Source organism: Syzygium oleosum, unplaced genomic scaffold, assembly GCF_021117445.2.
Source record: "Syzygium oleosum isolate NSW1041296 unplaced genomic scaffold, Sole_v2.1 Sole_v2.23, whole genome shotgun sequence".
NCBI classification, from domain to species: Eukaryota; Viridiplantae; Streptophyta; class Magnoliopsida; order Myrtales; family Myrtaceae; genus Syzygium; species Syzygium oleosum.
The window spans coordinates 15,420-37,854 of NW_026607507.1; the positions used below are offsets into that span (position 1 = coordinate 15,420).

General features: G+C 42.0%; 4 protein-coding genes across 8 annotated transcripts; 3 read left to right on the forward strand and 1 right to left on the reverse strand.

Annotated features, from left to right (window-relative positions):
• The first annotated feature begins 1,018 nt into the window (after nt 1–1,018).
• Nucleotides 1,019–4,854, forward strand: LOC130134789 (eukaryotic translation initiation factor 3 subunit E). The gene is made up of 8 exons (XM_056302478.1): nt 1,019–1,310; nt 1,458–1,612; nt 1,884–2,111; nt 2,238–2,359; nt 2,539–2,758; nt 2,995–3,137; nt 4,116–4,253; nt 4,419–4,854. Exons 1-8 carry the CDS (start codon nt 1,103–1,105, stop codon nt 4,516–4,518), a joined length of 1,314 nt encoding a protein of 437 aa, XP_056158453.1. The 5' UTR covers nt 1,019–1,102; the 3' UTR covers nt 4,519–4,854.
• A 716-nt stretch (nt 4,855–5,570) lies between these two features.
• On the forward strand, nt 5,571–7,629 carry LOC130134489 (uncharacterized). 4 transcript variants are annotated; one of them, XM_056302361.1, is made up of 3 exons: nt 5,571–5,627; nt 6,244–6,345; nt 7,021–7,629. In XM_056302361.1, the coding sequence occupies exons 2-3, from the start codon at nt 6,318–6,320 to the stop codon at nt 7,425–7,427; spliced, it is 435 nt and encodes a 144-aa protein (XP_056158336.1). In that variant the 5' UTR covers nt 5,571–5,627; nt 6,244–6,317; the 3' UTR covers nt 7,428–7,629. The 4 variants fall into 4 exon arrangements, with proteins under 4 accessions (XP_056158336.1, XP_056158338.1, XP_056158339.1 ...); XM_056302363.1 differs by lacking the exon at nt 5,571–5,627 and adding an exon at nt 5,780–5,955; XM_056302364.1 differs by lacking the exon at nt 5,571–5,627 and adding an exon at nt 5,780–5,944.
• A 710-nt stretch (nt 7,630–8,339) lies between these two features.
• Nucleotides 8,340–11,717, reverse strand: LOC115674681 (protein FATTY ACID EXPORT 1, chloroplastic). Its single transcript, XM_030597151.2, has 6 exons — nt 11,506–11,717; nt 10,439–10,682; nt 10,015–10,182; nt 9,093–9,139; nt 8,901–8,941; nt 8,340–8,812 (listed from the first exon to the last, which is right to left on the reverse strand). The coding sequence occupies exons 1-6, from the start codon at nt 11,629–11,631 to the stop codon at nt 8,722–8,724; spliced, it is 717 nt and encodes a 238-aa protein (XP_030453011.2). The 5' UTR covers nt 11,632–11,717; the 3' UTR covers nt 8,340–8,721.
• Nucleotides 11,718–13,427: 1,710 nt separating this feature from the next.
• Nucleotides 13,428–20,238, forward strand: LOC130134730 (DNA repair protein recA homolog 2, mitochondrial-like). 2 transcript variants are annotated; one of them, XM_056302370.1, is made up of 8 exons: nt 13,428–13,642; nt 14,029–14,089; nt 14,642–14,859; nt 15,523–15,610; nt 15,853–16,025; nt 16,328–16,474; nt 16,571–16,708; nt 19,377–20,238. In XM_056302370.1, the coding sequence occupies exons 1-8, from the start codon at nt 13,532–13,534 to the stop codon at nt 19,662–19,664; spliced, it is 1,224 nt and encodes a 407-aa protein (XP_056158345.1). In that variant the 5' UTR covers nt 13,428–13,531; the 3' UTR covers nt 19,665–20,238. The 2 variants fall into 2 exon arrangements, with proteins under 2 accessions (XP_056158345.1, XP_056158346.1); XM_056302371.1 differs by lacking the exon at nt 19,377–20,238 and adding an exon at nt 19,133–19,335.
• Nucleotides 20,239–22,435: the final 2,197 nt, after the last annotated feature.

Sequence of the window (22,435 nt, forward strand, 5' to 3'; positions counted from 1 at the left end):
GCCCGACCCGAAACCTGCTTACAAATCAAGTTAATGCTAAATATTGTGATGCATGAAAGGACGGATTGTAGTCGTACAAGAATACTTACTTTCCCTTTAAAGTGGTGGCCTTAAATTTATGGATTAATACCACGAAAAATTAAAAACTTGTACACCTATAACAAATTTACCAAAAACTATTTTTTGGACTACAAAAAACTCCAAACTAGTACATCTGTGACAATTTTACTCCAAACTATTTTTTTGATGACCAAAAACCCCAAATTAGTACACCCGCGATAATTTTACCCCAAACTAATTTTTTGACCATAAAAAACCTCAAACTGGTACACTCGTGACAATTTTACCCCGAACTAATTTTTTGACCATAAAAAACCTTAAACTGGTACACTTGTGACAAATTTACCATCCGTTAGTTTTCGTTAAATTTTACTATCAAATTGCTAAATTTAATGACATGTGGTAGTTGATGTATGTATCAGTTTGGGGTTTTACCCCTCTATTTGTCACAAGTTTACCAATTTGTGATTTTTTGTGATATTAATCCAATTTAACGGAGGGTAAGTTTGTCACAAATGTACCGGTTTGGGGTTTTTAGTGGTAAAAAAATTAGTTTGGGGTAAAATTATCACAGGTGTACCAATTTGAGATTTTTTTTAGTCAAAAAATTAGTTCGGGGTAAAATTGTCACAAGTGTACCAGTATTGGATTTTTAATGGTAAAAAAAATAGTTCGGGGTAAATTTATCACAGGTGTACCAGTTTGGTATTTTTGACGGTCAAAAAATTAGTTCGTGATAAAATTGTCATTTGTGTAATAGTTTAGGATTTTTTCGTGGTATTAACTCCAAGTATTTTTCACATCCACTTCTTAATTTTTCCCATCATTCCTATTCCCAATTTTTTTTCCCTTAATTCCTATGCCTAATGGATATATCACTTGTATAGTTCACGGGTCGGACGTCTCGGATCCGATTTCTAGTACTTGACCCGGGAGGGGATCTGGAGAAAACCTAAAAGCTACACGGAAACCCCAAGCTCTTCCTCTTCCTCAGCCTCATCTTCCTCCTTCCGTCGGTCGAACGAAGGAGAGGGACGCAGCCATGGCTTCGTACGACCTCACGCCGCGCATCGCGCCGAACCTCGACCGGCACCTGGTGTTCCCCATCCTGGAGTTCCTCCAGGAGCGGCAGCTCTACCCCGACGAGGAGATCCTCAAGTCGAAGATCGAGCTCCTGAGCCAGACCAACATGGTCGACTACGCCATGGACATCCACAAGAGCCTCTACCACACCGAAGACGTCCCTCAAGGTCCTTTCTTATTCGTTGTTGGTGGTTTTTGTTCTTCCCTTGTTTTTTTTTCTTTGTTGATTTCTGTGCCTGAGCGCTAGGGTTTATACAGCGAGTCTGCGATTTTGATTGGTGCGGGCGCGCGCGCGCGCGTTTGTTATTGTGTAGATATGGTGGAGAGGAGGGCGGAGGTGGTGGCGAGGCTCAAGGCGCTGGAGGAGGCGGCGGCGCCCCTCGTCACGTTCCTTCTGAACCCTAGCGCCGTCCAGGAGCTGAGGGCCGACAAGAGCTACAATCTCCAGATGCTCAACGATCGATATCAGGTAAAGTCACGAAGCGTTTGGTGCGTGCAAGGTCATATCATCGATTAAATTGAAGCTCTCTCTCTCTTTCACACACGCTGATGCGAGCCCCTCGTACACATCTTTGTAAAAGTAAAAGCTTTGTCACGTGCAGCGATTTGCACTTGTTCGTGGAGCCAGAAGTGCCGTATTTTGATTTCTCGAGTTTGGTTATACTGCTTGTTGTTCTGCTTATGTTATTGAGGTAAGTTTATGATATGAATTTGGTGTACTTGGTGGTGCGGTTTGCCAGATCGGTCCTGAGCAGATAGAGGCATTGTATCAGTATGCCAAATTCCAGTTCGAATGCGGGAACTACTCAGGTGCTGCCGACTATTTGTATCAGTACAGGGAACTGTGCACAAACAGTGAAAGGAGTCTAAGTGCATTGTGGGGAAAGCTGGCTGCCGAGATTCTGATGCAAAACTGGGATATTGCTCTCGATGAACTTAATCGTCTGAAGGAGATCATAGACTCCAAGGTTTTGGCCGCATACCTGACTGTTGTATTCGGAATTGATCAAATAATCCTTTTCTTGGTTAAATTGATAGATTAGTTTTTGTTATTGAGCCCGGGTTTAAATTGTTCATGCTGATTTCTTTTGCAGAATTTTTCGTCCCCTCTGAACCAAGTGCAAAGCAGGATATGGTTGATGAATTGGAGTCTCTTCATCTTTTTCAACAATGAGAATGGGAGGACTCAGATCATTGACCTGTTTAATCAAGACAAGTATGGTTCTTTATTTCCTTGTTTGATCAATCTTCATCTTTTATGCATTAGGCCTTAAGAAAAGTTTCTGCCCAAGATGTCACTCACGCTCTTCATGCGGCGTTGTATTAATACGTATTCACTAGCGCGATCTTGTTGAATAAGTTTGTCTGAAAATAATTTAACTTTCTTCTTTGCAGGTACTTGAATGCCATTCAGACAAATGCTCCCCATCTTTTACGTTATCTGGCCACTGCATTTATCGTCAACAAAAGAAGACGCCCTCAGTTCAAGGATTTTATCAGGGTTGTTCAACAAGAGCAGTATTCCTTCAAAGATCCAATCACAGAGTTTTTAGCATGTGTCTATGTCAATTACGACTTTGATGGTGCACAAAAGAAAATGAGAGAGTGTGAAGAAGTAAGTTTTTTGTCCTGATGCTACTCTTGATTCATTCACAGTATTAAGGTGGATGCGAGGCTTCAGTTTAAATCCTCTTTTTGTCTTGGGAAGGGGGAATTGATATTCTGCTTTTGATAGGAAAGATATGCTGCGTGGTCTTTGAAATTTTATTTAGCCTTCTTTCTGCCGTACCATGTTCAGAAGTGAAGTGCTGTAGCTTGGACTGTGGTCTTACTAATTGTCATTCTCTGCAGGCGATCTTGAATGACCCTTTCCTTGGAAAAAGAGTTGAGGAAGGGAACTTTTCCAGTGTGCCATTGAGAGATGAGTTTCTAGAAAATGCCCGCCTTTTCATATTCGAGACCTACTGCCGTATACATAGAAGAATTGATATAGGGTATGTATGTCGTGACGGAATGTATAATGTAGTTCCATGTGAAGGGATTGCTATCTCTCTTTGGTTGCTTGAAATAGTTTGCATGGCAATGGATATTGATTGCTCATCTTATTTCTCCTATTTTTTAGTTTTTTTGCTCATTTTGCCATTGTTTGGCAGTTCGTGCGTGGAACATACCCTTGGAAGAATTGGTAAATGAGGAACATATGATAACATGAATCGAAGTTTTCTTCTCTTGCTAGTAGCGAGTTAGGTGCCCTTATTGCTTACTCGACACTTGCAGTTCGAGAATGTAGGTCATAATCTGAAAGGAAGAAATCATCCAAGTCACATGATTAGCCTATCTAGAAGGAAGATTTAACTTAACAGACAATTTGAAGTTAATCTTCTCACAGCGTTTTGAAAATCTTTGATATTGCTTTGAGCTCTCTTATTCGGAAGCTCGTTTTGGGGCATCCAATGCGACTTCATTTTATTCTCATAGTCTTGTCTGAGTGATAATACCACATAGAGTTAGGAGACTCCTCCCATGACGGTTCTCATATGATATCATTCGAGTGAAGAGGTAGCAAGTAGCAATGTGATCATCTCCACTGCAAGGGGTTTAAAAAGAAATTGGGAAAATGTGTGGCATTCAGCTCTATAGTAGTTGGACTGACCCTATTCAAACATGCAAGTTATTCTTGGGGGAGAATATAGTTTCTTGTTGTCTTGATTTAAATCAATTCGCATGCAACTCTTATGATAGCAAAAAAACACCAGTTAAATACCATAACAACAGGGGACCTTAACATGTCTAATTTGCTTCTACTGTTTTCTTGAAGATTGTACGACCCAAAATTGTTTTCTACGTGAAAGGAATAGCTGTGATGGAATTGTTAGACTCTGTTCTTGAAACACCTGATGCATGGTTTCCAATTATATACCATGTATAGAGGCTTCTTAGACGCTGTTCTAATTGTAGGATTTTATTTGCAGGGTCCTTGCGGAGAAACTGAATTTGAATTATGAGGAGGCTGAGAGATGGATTGTCAATCTTATTCGGACCTCAAAACTCGAAGCCAAGATTGATTCCAAATCGGGGACTATTCTCATAGAACCTAATAACCCCAACGTGTAAGATTGCCTACAAATTCCAATCTCTTCACGAATTTTTGTTGATCGTTATGATATCTCAACCACCACCTTTTCGTGTCACACTTGGGTGTCTTTTCTTTCTCCACGTCGGTAAATTAAGTATGCTGATCTTATAAGCACTTTTGTTTTTATCCTTTCCTGCAGGTATGAACAACTGATAGACCATACGAAGGCACTCTCAGGGCGCACTTACAAGCTAGTCACTCAGGTTCTGGAGCACGCACAGACACAGACTGCTCGATAACTTTGGTTGCTGAAGATTTTGAGTATTACTCTGTTTTTTAGGGTTAAGGTGTTTTTACTTTTTATGTTAAGCTTTTGTCCAAAGGAAGCTTCTGTTGTGAGAGATGAGAAAAGTTGAAATTTGTGAGAGATCATTCACGTTTGCTTACCAACAATCCTTGTTGATTATTTGTATTGACAGATGCCAAGTTGCAATTTTGCTCTGGCCATTAGAATATTTTGTTCAAGCGATAATGGAACGTGATTCGAATTTGCTCCGTATTAACGGAGGTCCATCGAGGCTTTCATATGGCATGGATTGAATCCTATGATCATACGTTTCAGTTTTCGGTTATTAGTCTCCGATGCGCTCTTGAAGGCATCAGCTATGGCTCTTAACCTGCGTGTCCGCGACGCGGGACGTCCTGAGCGAGGTTTAGGACATATCCGATCGCCCCTGCTCAGGGATCGATCTCATGGAACTTCAATCGAATGCAAGTTCAGCTGATGATTTTCAATTGAGATTACCTAGCCGGTTAGTAAATTAGATATTACAAATCTGGTCACTTCGGATTTCTCATTCTCTCTTTCCAGTTCGACTTGCGCGACAAAGACACGAACAGGAAAGCGTCCTCTTATATAGGGGGGGGGGGTTCGAAGGTAAGAACCCGATATATTCGGGAAAAGCACTTTTGTTATTTTAGGGAAAATGATTTATTTTTTGAGAAAATGACATAAATTGATCCATAAACTTTGACTTAATATATAATACGGTGTCTGAACTAAACTTTATCACATTGTACAATTTGGTCTCCGAACTTTTAAATTGTTCGATATGATCCCTAAACTTTTTGTACATGTTCAATTTGATCCCTAGACTATATAAAAATGTTAACGTTGAAGGTACCATTTGTGTCTTGATCCCTTTAGAATTCAGGTCCCGGGCCGTGTTGGGCCGAGCCTAACCATCATGCTATGGGTCCGGATCGTCTAGATCCGAACACTTGCCCGTGTTTCATCGACCGGACCGACCCGCATTTAAGCTTTAAAGCTGCTCTCACCGGCATGCATAGAAAACACTCGTTCTCTCTCTTATCACCTGGTTGTTTCGATCGCGTCGCGTTCGCTCAGGTACGCTCTCTTTCGCCGGTTCTGCTTGATTTCTCTAACGCGACATGTCTCGATTCCCTCTCTATATTTTGATGTCCGACAGAGCTCATCGGAAAATCTAGAGACTATTTCCAGTTATACGAGCCGCCACGATTCATTTCTGTGAAACTTCCCGTTTTCTCCCCCGCCCCCCTTTCTTTGTCCGCTTTTGCGATCAATACGAATGCCCCGGATCCCGTCGCGATTCTTGTTCGTACGGCGAAGCAGTCGGAGTGAGATTGCTTGGGCGTGCTCTGTTCCGGAAGAAGGAAGGGTCGTCTGCTTGTTGGTTTCTATCGGTATCTATCTGGTGGAGTTCGTATCCGAACTTTTTGTTTTCTCTCGTATGGGTTTTGGCTTCCGGACATGCAGCTCTTAGGTATAGCATAGACTTTTATTAGCAGACGAATTCGCGTTGTTGGTCGACGTTCGAACCGGGTCAACTAAGTTCTAGAACAGAAGATCATAGTTATATCTCTTTCGTCTGCTGCTCTGGCAATGCTTCTCTGGGTGACGTGTTTTATCATGCTCATTTTGGGCAATGTTTCTGTCCCCGCAAATTCATTAGTATCTTTATTCTCTTGTTTGGTTTTCCTAGGCAAGTTTTGGAGGACTGCTTAAGGAAGTATCACGCAAATTTTCGAGCCTTCGCTTGAAAGTAGTGGATTTCACATGGACAGTCGGTCGGAAACTTCACAGGGTAAGAACTTATTCATACTTTGATGTTCAATTCCTTTGCCATGACGAGAGCTTATATGATTTTAGGAACAGAGAAGCTGTTTGAAATTCGTCTGCTGTCGGAAAATATTTGGGTTAGGAGAATTTTAAGTCTAGTAGATTTCCTAATAAGAGTACTCTTGGTGCCCCTTGCGGAACTCTTGCGCGCGCGCCCCCCGCCCCCCCCCTCTCGCACACAAGATCTGCTGTTTGCAGGGATGTGCTCACACGTCCTTTCCATGACAGATTTTGAAGGGTTGTAATGTGTGTAAGAGGGGCTATTTATGCAGCAAGTGGATGTTATGGTTATTCATAGTACATTACTTGATGATTTCAGTAGCTTGACTTCTTGAGATCTTTCGTGTCACTGTCCAAATGAATACCGGCTATTGGCAGTTTAGTCCATGCCGACTTCTAGACTGGAATGTCGAGACATCTACCTCTGTGCCCAATCTTTTTCTCTATGTTGGTTGCCTGTCACTACACTACCTCTCTGTACTGAAAATAAAAACACGCATTTGATGAAGGAATTTCTGGCAAATTGTCACATCCGGTCTATTAGTTTGACCATGGAAATTTTTGGCTTGCCTTAAGTGTATAGACTTGGTCGCCCTATCCTCCTTCCAAATTGAGAATCTTTGCATTGTGGGTGCTACAGATAAGATAAACAGCAAGAAGATCGACAAAGGGGTTGATGTTATTAAGGAGGATCAGCTTTCCTCGATCAAAGATAAGGATGTCTCGGAACCCATTCCAAGTTCTCCTGGAAGTATTCCAAAGGCCAAAGTTTTTGATCCAGAAGCTGGGGGAACTGTTGGACCTAATGCAATTGTTAATGACCCTAACATTTCTGGTGAAGTAAACATGGAAGCGCTCATAATTCCTGATGATGTAATAAGGGCTGGAGGTTTTGGGGCCAGAGATGATATAAGTAGCTTTCTTCCAGTTGCTAGTGATTCTACAGACTTTGAAGCTGCTCTGCGTGCCGCACGAGACTATGAGGAATTGCAAGAGGAAGTATGCAGACCGGGCCTTGGCTGGACAGAAGGTACACAAAGAGAATAAGCTACCGCTTCCAACTTTCGTACCTGTTGATGAGCTTGACTTCTTTTGTACTTTTACACCATTACCTCGATGAACTCTCTCTTTGATGTACATAGTTGTCTCTGATGCGCAAATTTGAGTCTCCTTGTAAATTTTGTTGTAAGTTTTGTAACTCACAATTTATGAACTTAACTCAGAATAGATGAATATTTTCAATTGACAATAGCTTAGTTACATTATTGTGTGCCTTTCTTGATGGATCTGATTCGCAACCATAATATTTTCTCTTGCCTTAGCTCGTGGAAACAATCCTTTATTTTAACCGCCTATTAAGCAGCTATATTTGATAGCAAATGCTCGACTGTGACACGGAAGTCATTAAAATTGGCTCTGCTGGTAATGAAACGAAAATGATGGCATCGCCAAATGGGCCACCATTAGTCACAGTTATTCATTAAGCTTTCACTGAGCATGTTTAGGCCGGTTACGCTAATAAAAGCCAATAGTGAAATGAACAAGTCGGTCTATGCAAGCAAAAATATAAATGCCATGATTTTGTTCCCGCAACTTGTATTGAGATTTGATTGTCTAAACAGAAATTCTGCATTCGTTGTGTTTCCAAATATCAATCCAAACTAAAGATGTTCTTTGAAACTGAACGCACCCAAGAAAATCCAAGATTCAATGTAGCATACCCCTTCAACCTCGTGTCAATGAAATTTTGCTTTCATTCTACACTGCTGCATAGTTTATAACTTATCATAATGACAACCTTCACACCGATCAGGCCCCAATAATCAGTGAAAACCACTCCGGTAGGAGACCAGCAGGTCCATAACTAGGAAGATCTTCACATCTTCACCCTCATTTTCTTATTCTGGTTTAATACATAGAGTGACAAGGTCCGAGTACACGAAGGGCTAAGAAGTTAACTACCGTTAAGAAAAAATTTCTATTATTACCCACAGTGGCACACCGCACCAAAGATGCTTACATAAGAAACACTGCATGAAGTCCCTATACCTCCAAATCTTCACTCTTTGACAAGGCTCAGGGGTTCACAAGAAAGAGTCAGTCTAAGTGGTGTCCTCCTTCCTCAAAATAACTTTATACTAGCAAACCATCCTTTTGAACTCTAAAAGCAAATAACTAGGAGCTATGTAAGTAAACAGATACAAATCAACATGAAATTACAGGCTTCACCCATCCACCCATGACTTCTCTTCAGTTCACCATACACCTCTGTATTACAGCCGAAAAGGAAGAAAAAGATTCTAACCTCTCTTATCTCATTCAAACATTTGCATCCACGTAACTACGCGACATAAGCAGAAGATTTCAACTTCTTTGGTGGCGGATTTCCTCCCGACAAGATTACATACGAATAGAAGCACAGCATCGCAGCACTACATGCACAAATGAAAAATCAAACGAGTCACTTTACCGAATTCACAGTCTAGTAAGCAAAGCATTTCTCTGCAACAACAGAAGTACCTGATAAGAACATTAAGCCCTGTTGGAAATACTTTCTTTGTCTGCATCCGTGACAGAAGAGGTGAGTATTAAAACAAAGAACCATCCAATGAGTCTTTATATGCAATCTATAGGAAATGCCCAGGCATGCGCTCATGCACATCATACTTTCACAGATTAAGAGCATCATAGGGTATGGTGCTTGAGACCTACCAGAGAGTAAGTTTGAAAGTTCTTCCAGAAGATGACAGCAGAGAGGACTGCAAGAGAAAAGAAGATGCATAATAAGCACAGATAAGCTCGGAGAGATCTCCACACAGAAAAAAGAAGATGCATAATAAGCACAGATAATCTCGGAGAGATCTCCACACAGAAATTGTGACCAAGGACGTCCATTAACTCAAATGCACATTATGCAACAGGTCAGTGCCCAGACCATACAACTACTCCTTTATACATATCATACAATAACTACTATGATCAGCATAATGGAATCATCATTGCAAGTCAGGCTTAGCAGGTTTTGATTTAAAGAGAGAAGATTCTTCTTAGATTGTTTGAAAATTGTACTTGAAAGACCACAAATTAGATAATTGAGGTTAAAAAGCCGCGTTCTTTTGTAAAAACGTAGACCTAAAGATCCAATGATAATCAAATATTGCATCTCCTAAACAAGCGAGGTTCACTTCCAGAAAATCCTCCATTTGAAGGAGCAGAAGGACCTTTAACAAGCATGCTGCTTCATCTCCACAGTCCTTTTGAAGCCATGCTCAAATCTGTCACTAATTCCATCAGCAGAAAGTGAAAGTACAACCAGGTTTCTATGCGGAAATTCTACATTGCCAACAGTTGAGTCCGCTATAACAATATACACACTTCATTTGGTCAAGTAGTTATATTCACTTGTCATAAATAATGAGCTCCAGTCCCATATGCAAGGTGCATAAACACTGATTGTGGACCCAAAACAGTCCAAAGAATACAAGATTTACCATTTGATGCAGAAAGCAAGGTATAGAAAATGGAAAATACCACGCTGATACTTCCAGGTTATCTATCATATGCTTTTTGCTTGTACTACTCATAAATATAAAGATGAAAATTCACGAGGATGGATTAATAGAATAACAAGTACCTATTTGTCCTAAAATGAAAGGCAAGCTGGATTTTCCTTCCCTCCAGATCTTCAAGCTAAGGGTGCTAAGGGCTAGTATAGCGCCTCCAAATAGTACACCATTGCCCAGAGCAGTTGGATTTCTGGAGAAAATGAAACCAAGAAGTCCACCACTGAAAACTAGACCGCCTGTTAGACGAAACAATAGGATTGCCTGAGTAATTTTCCTCCTAAAGCTGTCAAATTACAAACTTTAACAGGTTTAAAAGTTGAACCTGTAAGATGGACATGTTATATTTACTCAAGTGATCAACAAGACAAATCTCAACTGCTGTTCAACAGTGTTGAACTAAGATGGGGATCGATGGCATGCATTACAAATAGGCCTCAAGTTATAAGTTCTTATGATGATCAGCAACGAGGAGTTCATATTCAGCACACTCACCAAAGGGAATTCCAAGACAAAAATCATGAATTTTAGCAGCCCTCTTCGGCTCCGCGACACCCTGTTCCTGTTCGGGCTCACTTATTCCCATATTTTCAGCATTATGGTCTTCTATAGATGTATATGACTTTGCTGCCCCGTTCATTTGCGATCTTGATGCGTCATCTGTGTAACTGAAAGAACTTTTGTTGCCAGGGGAAGTAGTCTCTGGGCCACGTCCTTCAAGACTCATGACGACCGATGACTGTACAATGTTCCAGTTATTATACAAACATTATGAAGCAAAAGAAAAAAAAAGGGAAAAAAGAGTATGACTCCACTATATATAAACTGAATTTACAGTTGAAAACTTCCTTAATGGACCAAGATAAAGCCGTTGGTAGGATACAATCTTCTTACAATAATACTTCCTGATACATGAAATCCCGGAAATGAACTTCATAAAAAAGTAGCAGGCAATGAGATAACACAAAACACTCTCCACTTTCACTCCCTACGTAGAATGAAAAGCTCTGTCTTGCAGAGAATCTATAAGCAAGTCACACTAATGCTATCCTGGGCATCTGGCTACTGTCTACAAACATGCTTGCAACACCCGAGGATAGATCCCGAGATGAAGACGCAAATATTGGGTCAACGATATCTACGGCCCATTAACGGCAGAACGATGATTCTTAAAGAATATCTCTTCCTATATTGGAAAAAGATTCAAAAAGCTAGTCCAGTGTATGGGAATGCAAGAAATGCAGTTGAAAAAACCATTCTGATTCCATAATGCAGACATCGCAAAAGAGTTATGCAACATCAACAAATATACCACATCATCCCAGTTCCACAATTCGATTGCAAGGCACGTGAGACTCAATGAACAAGCACAAATACCATGATTCTCAGCAGGTACTCCTATTACGGCCGTACGTAAGAAAAATCAAGAACGTCGGCGACGACCCATATTGCGTATCCCCAAAAAGACAACTTTTTGACGCATCCCTCGAGCAAACAAGCGACACCCCGCAATGCGGCGACCCCGAGCAAAGCACAATCGAAACAATTCCGCGTCCGCGTACCTTCGATCGATGGTTCTGGAAGGTCAAAGTGGAGAGCTTGCGCAGCCGGAGCTTGCGATCGATGGCGGAGAAGCAGGAGAGCTGAGACGGGGCGACGGTCGCCGCTGTCGCGGTTGATGATGCCATCCCGACGTCGCGAATCGACTCCGGGAATCGAAATCGAAGGCAAGAAGAAGAAGGAGGCAGAGAGTTCAATCAGTAGAGAGAAAAGGCTGCGTTTTGATTTGATTTGACTTGTTCGTGATGGTTCTGGTGGGGGGAGTTAGGCTGCGTTTGGTAAATGATTCAATTCTTTTGTTCTAGAATTAGTTTTGAAACGGGAATTCATTGTAAATCTTTTTATTTTACTTTCAGAATCGGTTTTGTAACAAAATTAAAAAACATGGGAACAAGAATCAGAAATGAAACTTTTTCTTTTTCTTCTCCTTCTTGGTTTTCTTTCTCGCCTGTGGCTGGCCACCGGCAACTGGCTTCAGGCCAAGGCTGGCAACGGCATCGCGGCCCTCGTCGGTGGTCGGCGAGGGCTGCCCTTGCCGAATCTGGCATGTGTGACCCTCGCCAATCGCCACCGCCCTCGGCGGATTCGGCGACTTGGACATGGGCCAAGGAAGGGGAAGAAAAAGAAAACAAAAAGAATATTCAAAATATTATTAATAAAAAGAAATTTTGTATAGTTACCAAACGCATTTATGTTCTTTTTCTAGTTCAATAATATAAATTTTGGACAGTTACCAAAACGCCTTCAAATTCTTAGAAATTATTTCCGGGAATGAAATAAAATATAATTATTTCTGAGCAAAAATTATTTTCGAGAGCATAATGGTTACCAAACACATCCTTAGTGGCCAACTCGTACATGTCTGTCTTTATTCGGAAAATTCTAACCCAGCGAAATCACCCAACATGAGCGAAACATTAATCCCATCGGATGATCAGATTCTTTTCCTTCTTGAATAGCCTGTGTTTTCCCACGAGAAAGAAACATTTGACACTTTCATTCTCGAATTTCGAAGAGTTGTGGGTGCGGTTAATTTAATTACTATACTTTTGATTAGCGTAATGGTTTCGAAGACCGAATCGGCATTACGAACCCAAATAGGCTGAACTCGTCGAATTGATGAGAAAAGAAAGGAGAAGCCCGGTTTGCGATTGAACAGGCCTGCAATACGTAGAGAGGATTGTGGTTTGGGCTTTGCTCTACTACCGTTCGACATTTTAAGCACTGGGGCGATCAATGGTCAAACCCAAAATGATGAGCTTAAACTATGTTCTTACGTGAGAAAGTCCGTCCCGTCCAGCTTCGAGATGGTATCGACTCGGGCTGGTATTTATATGTAAGCTTTGGCCATGGGTGGATTTGGGTAATTATTCGGCGCAACCTTCGATTTTTGAAATTTATCTCTCGAATTTTACAAAATCGATTACGATGAATCCTTGCGGCATCGACGATAAAATTGTATTCACACGAAAAAGTAGCATGACAGTTTGGAATTGTATACAAGAGCATGCGACACAAAATCTAGCGAGTATTTGACAGAAGTTAATGCTAGGTGCATATTAACATATAGTTTATCGATCATACTATCGAGTCGTCCATTTATTTTATTTCCATATATTTTAATATGTAACCAATTTGCCCTAGAAGAATGTTACATCAAATCATGCGGTCAGAGTTGCAAGCAAAATTTGGCTGGAGCCAACGCCCTATTTCGAAGATTGTGCCCGATTTCGAAGATTCAGAGGGAAAATTGCAAAAAAAGTTGAGAGTCGGGGGCTACTTGCCAAAATCCCAAAATATGAGGGGGCAAAATGTCAATCCACCCGCGCGACAACGATAAATACCAAGAAGTTGAGGGGTCGATAGCAAAAGCCCAAACCGGAACGAAAAGTGACAAAATGGCGAAGAAAGGCCAGAGGAGGAGGCGCATCTATATGAACGGAACGGTGGTGAAATTGGCGCTTCTTCGCGCCATTTGAAAACCCTAACCACTTCCGCTCCCATCGCTGCGATCGCCGGCGAAGAGCCATGGCGTTCCTCCTCCCTTGCCCGCTTTCCCGTTCTCTCCGCCTCGGAGCCTCTCGCGGTGTCTCGTTCTCCTCTCTCCTGAGGTGGTCCTCCGCCGGCGGCGGCGGCCAGGTGAGTTGCTCGACAACCAAGCAACTCGGTTGAAGTTTGAGTTTTTTTTTTCCCCTCTTTTTCTGGGTAATTACGAGCGCGTAGGGACGCGCCGCGGATGGTGAAAGCGAGAGCTGGCGGTTTTTTCTGTAGCTGTGAGTGTGGACTCATAACTCATTAGGGAGGGAGGCTTGTGTATAAGCGTTTCGTGCCGGACTGTTCGGGGGGCAGGGGTTCTTGTCTTTCTCGGACGATGTTGTTTTTCTTAGTAACCGGAGGTCTCAGTTGTCTTGAAATCTTCACCTAGTTAGAGGGTTTTGGTATCGTGCTTGTTTGCTTTTGATTTGGCATGTCTGTGCCCCCCGGTCTTTCTGTTATGTGATGTTTTCTCCTCCTCCCGTCGACAGAGCATCGGAAGGAATCCAGTTTCCAGAACAAGGGTGCCCGCATGCTGCCTTTCCACTGTAGGTAATCAGCCATTGTCGGGGCTCACTCCCTTCCCCCATGCACGTGTCTTATTGCTTCCGTTCTTCGTCGATGCCTTGCAAAATTGTATGCTGGGAATTGTCAGAACGCAAATTTAGCCTAACTCTTTTGCCCGATTATGAGTTGACTCTAACTGCCTCCCAATTTTCAAGGCTCTGGTTTTCAGTGGCATGATTTGTAAAGTTATAATGTCCCTACTATTCTGAAAATTAGCTGGAATTGTTGGCATTTGGTAATGGGATTCTGCTTCAACAATCTTAAAATGCTGTAACTTGAAAATGCATTTTACAAACTGTCTCACAGGGTAGCTTCTCTGGCATGTTTTGTTTGGTTGGACGACACTTTCTTAGCTTTGTGAGTCACATTCTTCATTCGTATGGCTGCTGGAAAAGATGTAACTTCACATAGCACTAATGCTTCGTCATTTGGAAAACACGTCCAGCAAAAGTTCTTTTGGTGGTTGAGTAGTTGAATTGGTCTTTGATGGTGGTTAGGACTGATTTCTGAACTTGATGCATGTTCTTCCAATTTAAGTTGAAGAGTTGGATTTTGAACGCGATGGACTTCATGATGATGTGAAGATGATGGAGAGAGAAGATGCCCTACGTCATGCTCTGGCAAGCCTTGCTGGTGAATTTGGTAGGGAATCCATGCTGTCTTTGAGGCGATTTTTCAGTTCACGACGTCAACCAGTAATATCTACTGGTTCTTTAAAGCTTGATCAAGCCCTTGAGATTGGAGGGTTACCGAGGGTAAGGACCTCTTTCTATTGGAACTATTGAGATAGAGATAGCAAAGGCTGGAAGGCAGAAATTTACTTACATATTTCTGCATCGCAAACATATACACGCAGAGGATTATTTGATAAAAGTTTATAATCAAAGAGAATATCTCTATAACTGGAATTCATTATAGATATTTCTTATATTTTTAATAGTGAAGGTAATGGTTTACTTGGTCACAAGGCTATGGTTATGTCCAGTTGATCGAGATAGCTATTACCATGGATTTCCTGACAATTGCACATCGGATTTTAGTTATGGGAATTGTATCAAATGCATTTTCTGTCAAGATCGATTGTTGGTAAAGATAAGAAGGCTTGTGTTTAAGCTTAACTTAAATCTTGGAACTACTCTTAGACATGATTTATGAGCAACATTGTAACATATTGCCTGAACATATAGCACCATGGTAATTACTTTATGGCTGCTTTTAGCACTGTCTATTATCTTTATGTTAAGTTGATTAGGATTGAACTTTTAATTTCTGTTGGATATGAATTCTCCATGTCCAATTGTTTCTTGCATAAAGAGTTTGAGTTGAACATTTTGATATGCCTGTGCTGAAGTTTTGAATTTGTTAGATTATTCACGCCCTTGAGCCCAAAAATAAAAACAATTCCATTCCATTTTCAGGGTAGAATTGTTGAAATATATGGGAAAGAGGCATCTGGCAAGACAACACTTGCCCTTCACATCATTAAAGAAGCACAGAAACTTGGTGGTATGCGTCTGTCTTCTTGCAGAGTATCTGTTTTTAGGCTAAGATTTGATTTCTCTTGGTCCTGCCGTGAAGATAGCAAGCTTGTGTGACCTTTTTGCGTTTTTCAGAGTTAGTTGTGTTTCTAAGCAATTGTTTACCTATTCTGTATCTGACTCTTAAGTCTCTTATTTGATTATTTTGAATGGCATATCATCAGAGAGACTGTTATCTTCATCTCCTTTAGTTTTTCTTTTTTTGAGCAGGTTATTGTGCATACTTTGATGCAGAGAATGCACTCGACCCATCACTCGCAGAATCAATGGGCATAAACACAGAAAATCTTCTTCTTTTCCGTCCAAATTCTGCTGAAAATTTGCTTAGTGCAGTTGATACACTGACAAAAAGTGGGTCCCTAGATGTCATTGTCATTGACAGCGTAAGTGGTTGGCTCTTCTCTTTGTTTATCCCTTATTTTAACTAGAACTCTTTATGTCCCTTTAGTATTATTTATCTTTACGCAATATTCTTCTAGAGCAAATCTAGTGTTTTATTTCTTCAATTTCTTTTGTTGGTTTCTGATAATGCTTGTTGATAAAGTTGTCTAATACTACTCCCGTAGAGAACACAGGTTGTGATTGAAGGGTAGCATGCTTTTTGTGGGCCTATCTCTCTCTGGTGTTACTACCATGCATTTTTTCATGCCTTTTCATATGCCTGTGGCATGCATTGCTCTTGTAGGTCGCTGCCCTTGTGCCCCAATGTGAAATTGATGAACCAATAGGCAGCAGAAACAAAGACATACAATCAAGAATCATGACACAGGCTCTTAGAAAGATCCATGGTTCTCTTTTCCAGTCGAAAACTCTCATTGTTTTTGTGAATCAGGTTTATTTTAACTTCCATTTCTTTTGCATGGGATGACTTGTCTCTTGTTGGAAGAAGGATGATGGCCACTAAACCATGAGCTTCACTCAATTCCAGGTTAGGTCAGTTCCAAAATATGGTCACGCATTTGGAGGACATCGAGATGAGGTTACATGCGGTGGAAATGCTTTGAAGTTCTATGCGGCTGTCCGGATGAGACTGGTCAGGATGGGATTGCTTAAAACGGACGATAAGGTAAATGACCATTTGGTTTCGGTGAAGAAGATAACCTCCCTTGATTTTTGGAGATACTATTTCTAGTGGGGGTCACTGCAAATCAATTAAAGATGCTATCTGTTACAATGCTACTTCCTTAAGGAAGCATTTCAAGTATTTTGGACCACTTTAACACGTTTTCAATTGTCTTTATACATGTAATCTTCTTCCACCGTATAGTCTAAGCTATTAGGTTGCATATTCTAATTTGGTATCGGAGTTAGGTTCAATATCTTAAAGTATCCCTGTTCATTTACTTAAGGGTTAATACCACGAAAAACCCTAAACTGGTACACTTGTGACACATTTACCCAAAACTATTTTTTTGACCATAAAAAACCCCAAACTGGTACACCTGTGACAATTTTACCCCGAACATACCACAAAAAACCCCAAACTGGTACACATGTGACAATTTTACCCCAACTAATTTTTAATATTATTTTTTTGAATTTTTTTGAATTTTTTCTTTTTTCTTTTCTTTTCTTTTTTTTTCTTCACTTCAACCTCTGGCCGGTCGCCGGTCCGGCGACCGACCAGAGGCGGAAGCCGGCGAGGGCCACCCTCGGCAGCCGCTGGCGAGGGCCGCCCTCGCCCGACGCCGGCGAGGGCAACCCTCGCCCGCAGCCCTCGCCCGACGCAGGCGAGGGTCGCCCTCGCCCGATCCGGCGAGGGCGGCCCTCACCCGAGTCGGGCGAGGATCGCCCTTGCCCCGGGTGGGCGAGGACGGCCCTCGCCCGACGCCGGCGAGGGCGGCCCTCGCCCGACGCCGGCGAGGCGGCCCTCGCCCGACGCCGGGCGTGGCGGCCTCGCTCGACGCCGGCGGAGGCGGCCCTCGCCCGACGCCGGCGAGGGCGGCCTCGCCCGACGCCGGCGAGGGCGGCCTCGCCCGGACGCCGGCGAGGGCGGCCCGCCCGACGCCGGCGAGGGCGGCCCTCGCCCGAGGGGGCGAGGGCGGCCTCGCCCGACGCCGGCGAGGGCGGCCTCGCCCGAGGGCTCGGCGAGGGCGGCCTCGCCCGACGCCGGCGAGGGCGGCCTCGCCCGAGGGCGGCGAGGCGGCCTCGCCCGACGCCGGCGAGGGCGGCCGCCCGACGCCGGCGAGGGCGGCCCCGCGCCGACGCCGGCGAGGGCGGCCCTCGCCCGACGCCGGCGAGGGCGGCCCTCGCCGGACGCCGGCGTGGGCGGCCTCGCCCGGCGCCGGCGTGGCGGCCTCGCCCGACGCAGCGTGGGCGGCCTCACCGGCTCGCGCCTCGGCGGTCGCGGACCGCAACCGGCCGAGGTTGAAGATAAAGAAAAAAAAAAAAAAAAAGGAAACTAAATAAAAATTCGAAAAAAATAAAAAATAATATTAAAATTTTAATTCGGGTAAAATTGTCACATATGTACTGGTTGGGGTTTTTGTGGTAAGTTCAGTAAAATTGTCACAGATCTACGTTTAGGGTTTTTGGTGATCAAAAAATAGTTCAGGTTAAAATTGTCACAGGTGTACCAGTTTGGGGTTTTTTATGGTCAAAAAAATAGTTTGGGGTAAATGTGTCACAAGTGTACCGGTTTAGGGTTTTTCGTGGTATTAACCCTTTACTTAATGGATTTCAATGGGCCTATATATATAATCTTTCTCTAGTAGTTGCATTTACCCATTTGTTGGAAGTAGAGGATTTTTCTCAAATTAATGCTCCGTTTGTTTCGCGGAAAATGTTACGTTTCTGGAAAATGTTTTCCTAGAAGTCATTTTCCTGGAAAATGACAATTTTCCGGTGTTTAGCTGAAATCTGAAAAAGTCTCGGAAAATATTTTTCGTTGTTCGGTATGAAAAAGATTTTCCTCCTTGCAATACTTTTAATAATTTTTATTTATTAAAAATATTTTTAATTTTCTTTTTTTCTTTTTCTTTTTCTTCGTTTTCCTTCTTCTTCTTCTCCGTAGTCAGTTTGGCCACCGCGGCGGCCAAGAACCGCCACGGGCAAGCTCGAGCCTTGCTATGGGCCGGCGAGGCTCGAGCTGGCCGGTCGCTGGCCACCAGTGACCGGCTGAGGAAGAAGAAGAAGAAGGAAAAAAAAAGAAAAAAGAAAATAGTGAAAATAAATGGTGAAATCAGGGAAAATGTTTTCCTCTTTTGAGAAAGAGGAAGTCATTTTCCACAAAAGTGAAGGAGTTTTGTCCATAGGAAGGAAAATATTTTCCGTGGGAAGTTATTTTCCGTGAAACGAACGGAGCCAATGCTATGTACTTTTTCCACGGGATCAGTATTTTTTTTTAATATGTTCCAGCCATGCAAATTTCTATGAATTAATTGGTGGAGCATGTAGCGTCCTCAATTATGCTTTTGTTAGGCTCTAAAAAATTGGAAGGGAGCAGAAGTATGACAGGATTTGCTCATTACGATCTTGTTCTGATTTGTAGGGAAAGCTGATCTATTTGAATATTTGTGTGAATGAAACAAGCTCTTCAAGATGGAGTTTTTTTTTTTCTTAACTGTAAATATGAGAATGTTTTGACTTTCAGATGGTTGTTTTTTTTAGTTGATGGAATTCAGTTTCTAACTTTAGATTGTTTGTACAGAGAATTTTCTTGCACAATGATTTTCCAATAGTATTTATCTCTAATTATCTGTTTGACATTTACTTTTGGGCGGCAATTTCACTAGCCAACTGGTCTTCGGGTTTGCGTGGAAGTGGTGAAAAATAAGTTGGCACCCGCTAAGAAGAAAGCTGAATTAGGAATCATGTTTGGAAAGGGTTTTTGCTTGGAATCTGAGGTCTTAGAATTGGCCTGTGATCATGGGATTATCTGGAAAGAAGGATCCACATACAACATAGACGGGGAGGTTTTCTGTGCTAAACATGAAGCGGAAGAATATCTGGCTCAAAATGACGGGGTCCTTCAAAAGATAATCATGATATTGAGGAGTCATCTGCTTGAAAATGAAGAGTGATGACACTAGGTCCTTGGTTGGGTGAGGATGACATGTCCTTAGGCGATCGAGCCATTCTGGACAACCTGCCTAACGCCTTTCTGTTCTTGGTGGTTGGAGCAGGTTGACATTGAATGACAAGATATGACCTCATTGAACTGCAGCATTTGTATGTGCTCACATACGCATGGATTCTTATAAAATGGGCTTGTCAAAGATCGGCTCCAAAAAGTGAAGCTGATTTGTTGTGAGACGCCCTTTTAAGTAAACATCCTGGGGAGGAGTGGATATTCATCTCCATGGCTTGTAGATTGCCCAACAATCAGGATCTTGCCGAGGCAACGGTGATTCTAGTAACTGTCTAATTGCCACTGGTATATTAAGGTAACTTTTTCGCTGTAAATTGGTCTAGATCATCTGGTGCTCCATTATTTTTGAGTTTATACTTCTGTACGACAGTTAGTTGTCTATCAGTAGATGAAGTGGAACTTTTTCCCTTTTTCTTTTTTTATAATTACTGTTCTGTACTCTTTAGTTCAGTGGAACTCCTTCTGTTTCTTATCAAGAAAAGAAATAAAATAAGTTATTCTGATTACTTTCTGATGAAAATCTGTGCAATCGCCTTCTTCATTTGTCTTGATTTATATGCTCTTCCTCGATTTCAAAATTTTAGAGAGAGTGAAAATTAATTAAAGGACAGGACAAGATGTCCCCTTAATCGATGGTGCAAGTTCATTTGTCTAGATAGGATCACTTTGTTAACAATCCCTGATGCTGATGTAGATCCATGACAAGATTGATGACACTTGATTAGTAAGACCCAAATGCAACGGCGCTAATCATGGTGATTGAATCGGAATGTCAATGGACCACGAGGCTTGAACTTCAACCTCGGAATTCATTAATCTCGGTCCAATCTCGATAGCAAGATGAATGACGGTTCCAGTATGATTTTACGGCTTTTGACTATTGTGGCAGGCCTAAAATTCCTACCATCCAAATAAGAATATCAACAGGGAATCAATGGAGTGGGCGAATGCTCGAGTAGGTTGTTTGACGAGTTCTATTCATGAAGATAAGTTCTCTTGGTTAGAAGTGAACTTTCGAAACTATAAATACATCCCGGGACTCCGTGAGTCGTGACAAAGTGGAAAACCCCTTCTAAGAATATATTATGGAAAAGTCTAATATGATTTTAAAATGTTATGGGTTAGATGGCTTTAAGATTTTTATTCTTTTTTGGTCAGCGGCTTTATGAATTTGAGATGCTCAATATGAATATTTTCATATTCTAACAGTTTATAAGAAAGGGATAAGTGCATTGAAAATCCTAAAATTTATTACGAAAGTGCAATTGTGTCCTAAAATTTTCAAAAAGTGCAGTTTAGTTCTAAAAGTTGTCATGAAAGTGTAATCGAGTACTAAAACTTTTAAAAAGTTCAATCAAGTCCTAAAATTTATCAAATTAATTCAATCAAGTCCTTCCGTTGATTATACTTTTTGAAAGTTTCCTTCCGTTGATTACACCTTTTGAAAGTTTTAGGATTTGATTGCACTTTCGCGACTAGTTTTAGAATTTGATTGCACATTTTAAAAGTTTTAGGACTTGATTGTATTTTTTGTAAGTTTTAAAATTTAAATGGACTTTCGTGACAAGTTTTAGAACTTTTAATGCACTTGTCCCCATAAGAAAAGCAAAAAGTTAACCACAACAAACACCTCGGCTGCGTTTGGTCGTCCGGATTTCTAAACAGGATAGGATAGGATAAGAAATCTTGGGATTTCTTCATATCCTATCCACTGTTTGGTGGACTACGGATTTAAAGTCGGATAAGATAATTTTTTTTTTTTTTGTTATTCATGGGTTCGGAGGAGTCAGTGAAGAAAAAAAAGCCGAGAAATTTTTTTGGTGAAAGCGCACAAGGTGTGGGGATGAAGATGACGGTGAGTGGAGCGTAGAGTTTCTGGAAAAATAGGCATTAGAAATCCTATCCGGGTCTATCGCACCCCCTCCCCCCGGATTTTTTTATCCTGGCTATATCCGGTCTATATCCGACCTTATCCTATCCTGGACCACCACCAAACACAGGATAGGATAAAACATATCCTATCCTGGCTTTTATACGGTCGACCAAACGCAGCCCTCGAGTACAAGGAGCCTGCAAAGAGTTATGCTTTTGTCATGTCTATGCACACATGTGAAGAGGGTGCGAGCGCATTACTCAGGGAGTTTCGCATCCGTTACGAAATTCGGTTTCCACGTGCAATTGTAAGGATGAGCTCGTTACTGTAGCCTGACTACTGTGTAAGCGTGCACGAAACCGAAGGCCTGCCGTGGCCCGAGGGAAACATGATTTCTTGATTAGTGTTATTACTAGTATCGTGTATTTTTTTTCCCGTTTGTGGAAAAATGTCCTGATTTCTAACACTAGCCTCCGCCAAGTTTTCATAGTCCTAATGATTTTCGTGCCACGATAGCTTGGAGTTCCACTCGGTAGTTGACCTCGTGGGACTTTGAAGCAGTCTTAGTCGCTGGAGTGGAAAATTCCATTCGACTTAATAGATGGAGATAACTTCTTCTCGTTTGGCTGCAGCTGAAGATGTCTTCATTGGGACAGCGTACTTGACCCGGCAGATGATGAAGTCTTGATCAGATGGATGAGAGAGAGAGAGAGAGAGAGAGAGAGAGAGAGAGAGAGAGAGAGAGAGAGAGAGATGTCTTCATTTGGAGTGCGTACTTGACCTGGCAAATGATCAAGTCTTGATCAGATGGACATGGCGGAGAGGGAGAG

Excerpts from the sequence above, each read along its gene's own strand:
- LOC115674681 (XM_030597151.2), bottom strand. The coding sequence starts at position 11,631 with ATGGCATCATCAACCGCGACAGCGGCGACCGTCGCCCCGTCTCAGCTC. Across the intron at positions 9,140-10,014 it reads TTTCATTTTAGGACAAATAG|TCCTCTCTGCTGTCATCTTC; the intron begins GTACTTGTTATT and ends TTTCTCTTGCAG. Across the intron at positions 8,942-9,092 it reads ACTTTCAAACTTACTCTCTG|ACAAAGAAAGTATTTCCAAC; the intron begins GTAGGTCTCAAG and ends TCACGGATGCAG.
- LOC130134789 (XM_056302478.1), top strand. The coding sequence starts at position 1,103 with ATGGCTTCGTACGACCTCACGCCGCGCATCGCGCCGAACCTCGACCGG. Across the intron at positions 1,613-1,883 it reads TGCTCAACGATCGATATCAG|ATCGGTCCTGAGCAGATAGA; the intron begins GTAAAGTCACGA and ends GCGGTTTGCCAG. Across the intron at positions 2,759-2,994 it reads AAATGAGAGAGTGTGAAGAA|GCGATCTTGAATGACCCTTT; the intron begins GTAAGTTTTTTG and ends CATTCTCTGCAG.
- LOC130134730 (XM_056302370.1), top strand. The coding sequence starts at position 13,532 with ATGGCGTTCCTCCTCCCTTGCCCGCTTTCCCGTTCTCTCCGCCTCGGA. Across the intron at positions 13,643-14,028 it reads CCGCCGGCGGCGGCGGCCAG|AGCATCGGAAGGAATCCAGT; the intron begins GTGAGTTGCTCG and ends TCCCGTCGACAG. Across the intron at positions 16,709-19,376 it reads TGCTTAAAACGGACGATAAG|CCAACTGGTCTTCGGGTTTG; the intron begins GTAAATGACCAT and ends CAATTTCACTAG.
- LOC130134489 (XM_056302361.1), top strand. The coding sequence starts at position 6,318 with ATGGACAGTCGGTCGGAAACTTCACAGG. Across the intron at positions 6,346-7,020 it reads TCGGTCGGAAACTTCACAGG|ATAAGATAAACAGCAAGAAG; the intron begins GTAAGAACTTAT and ends TGGGTGCTACAG.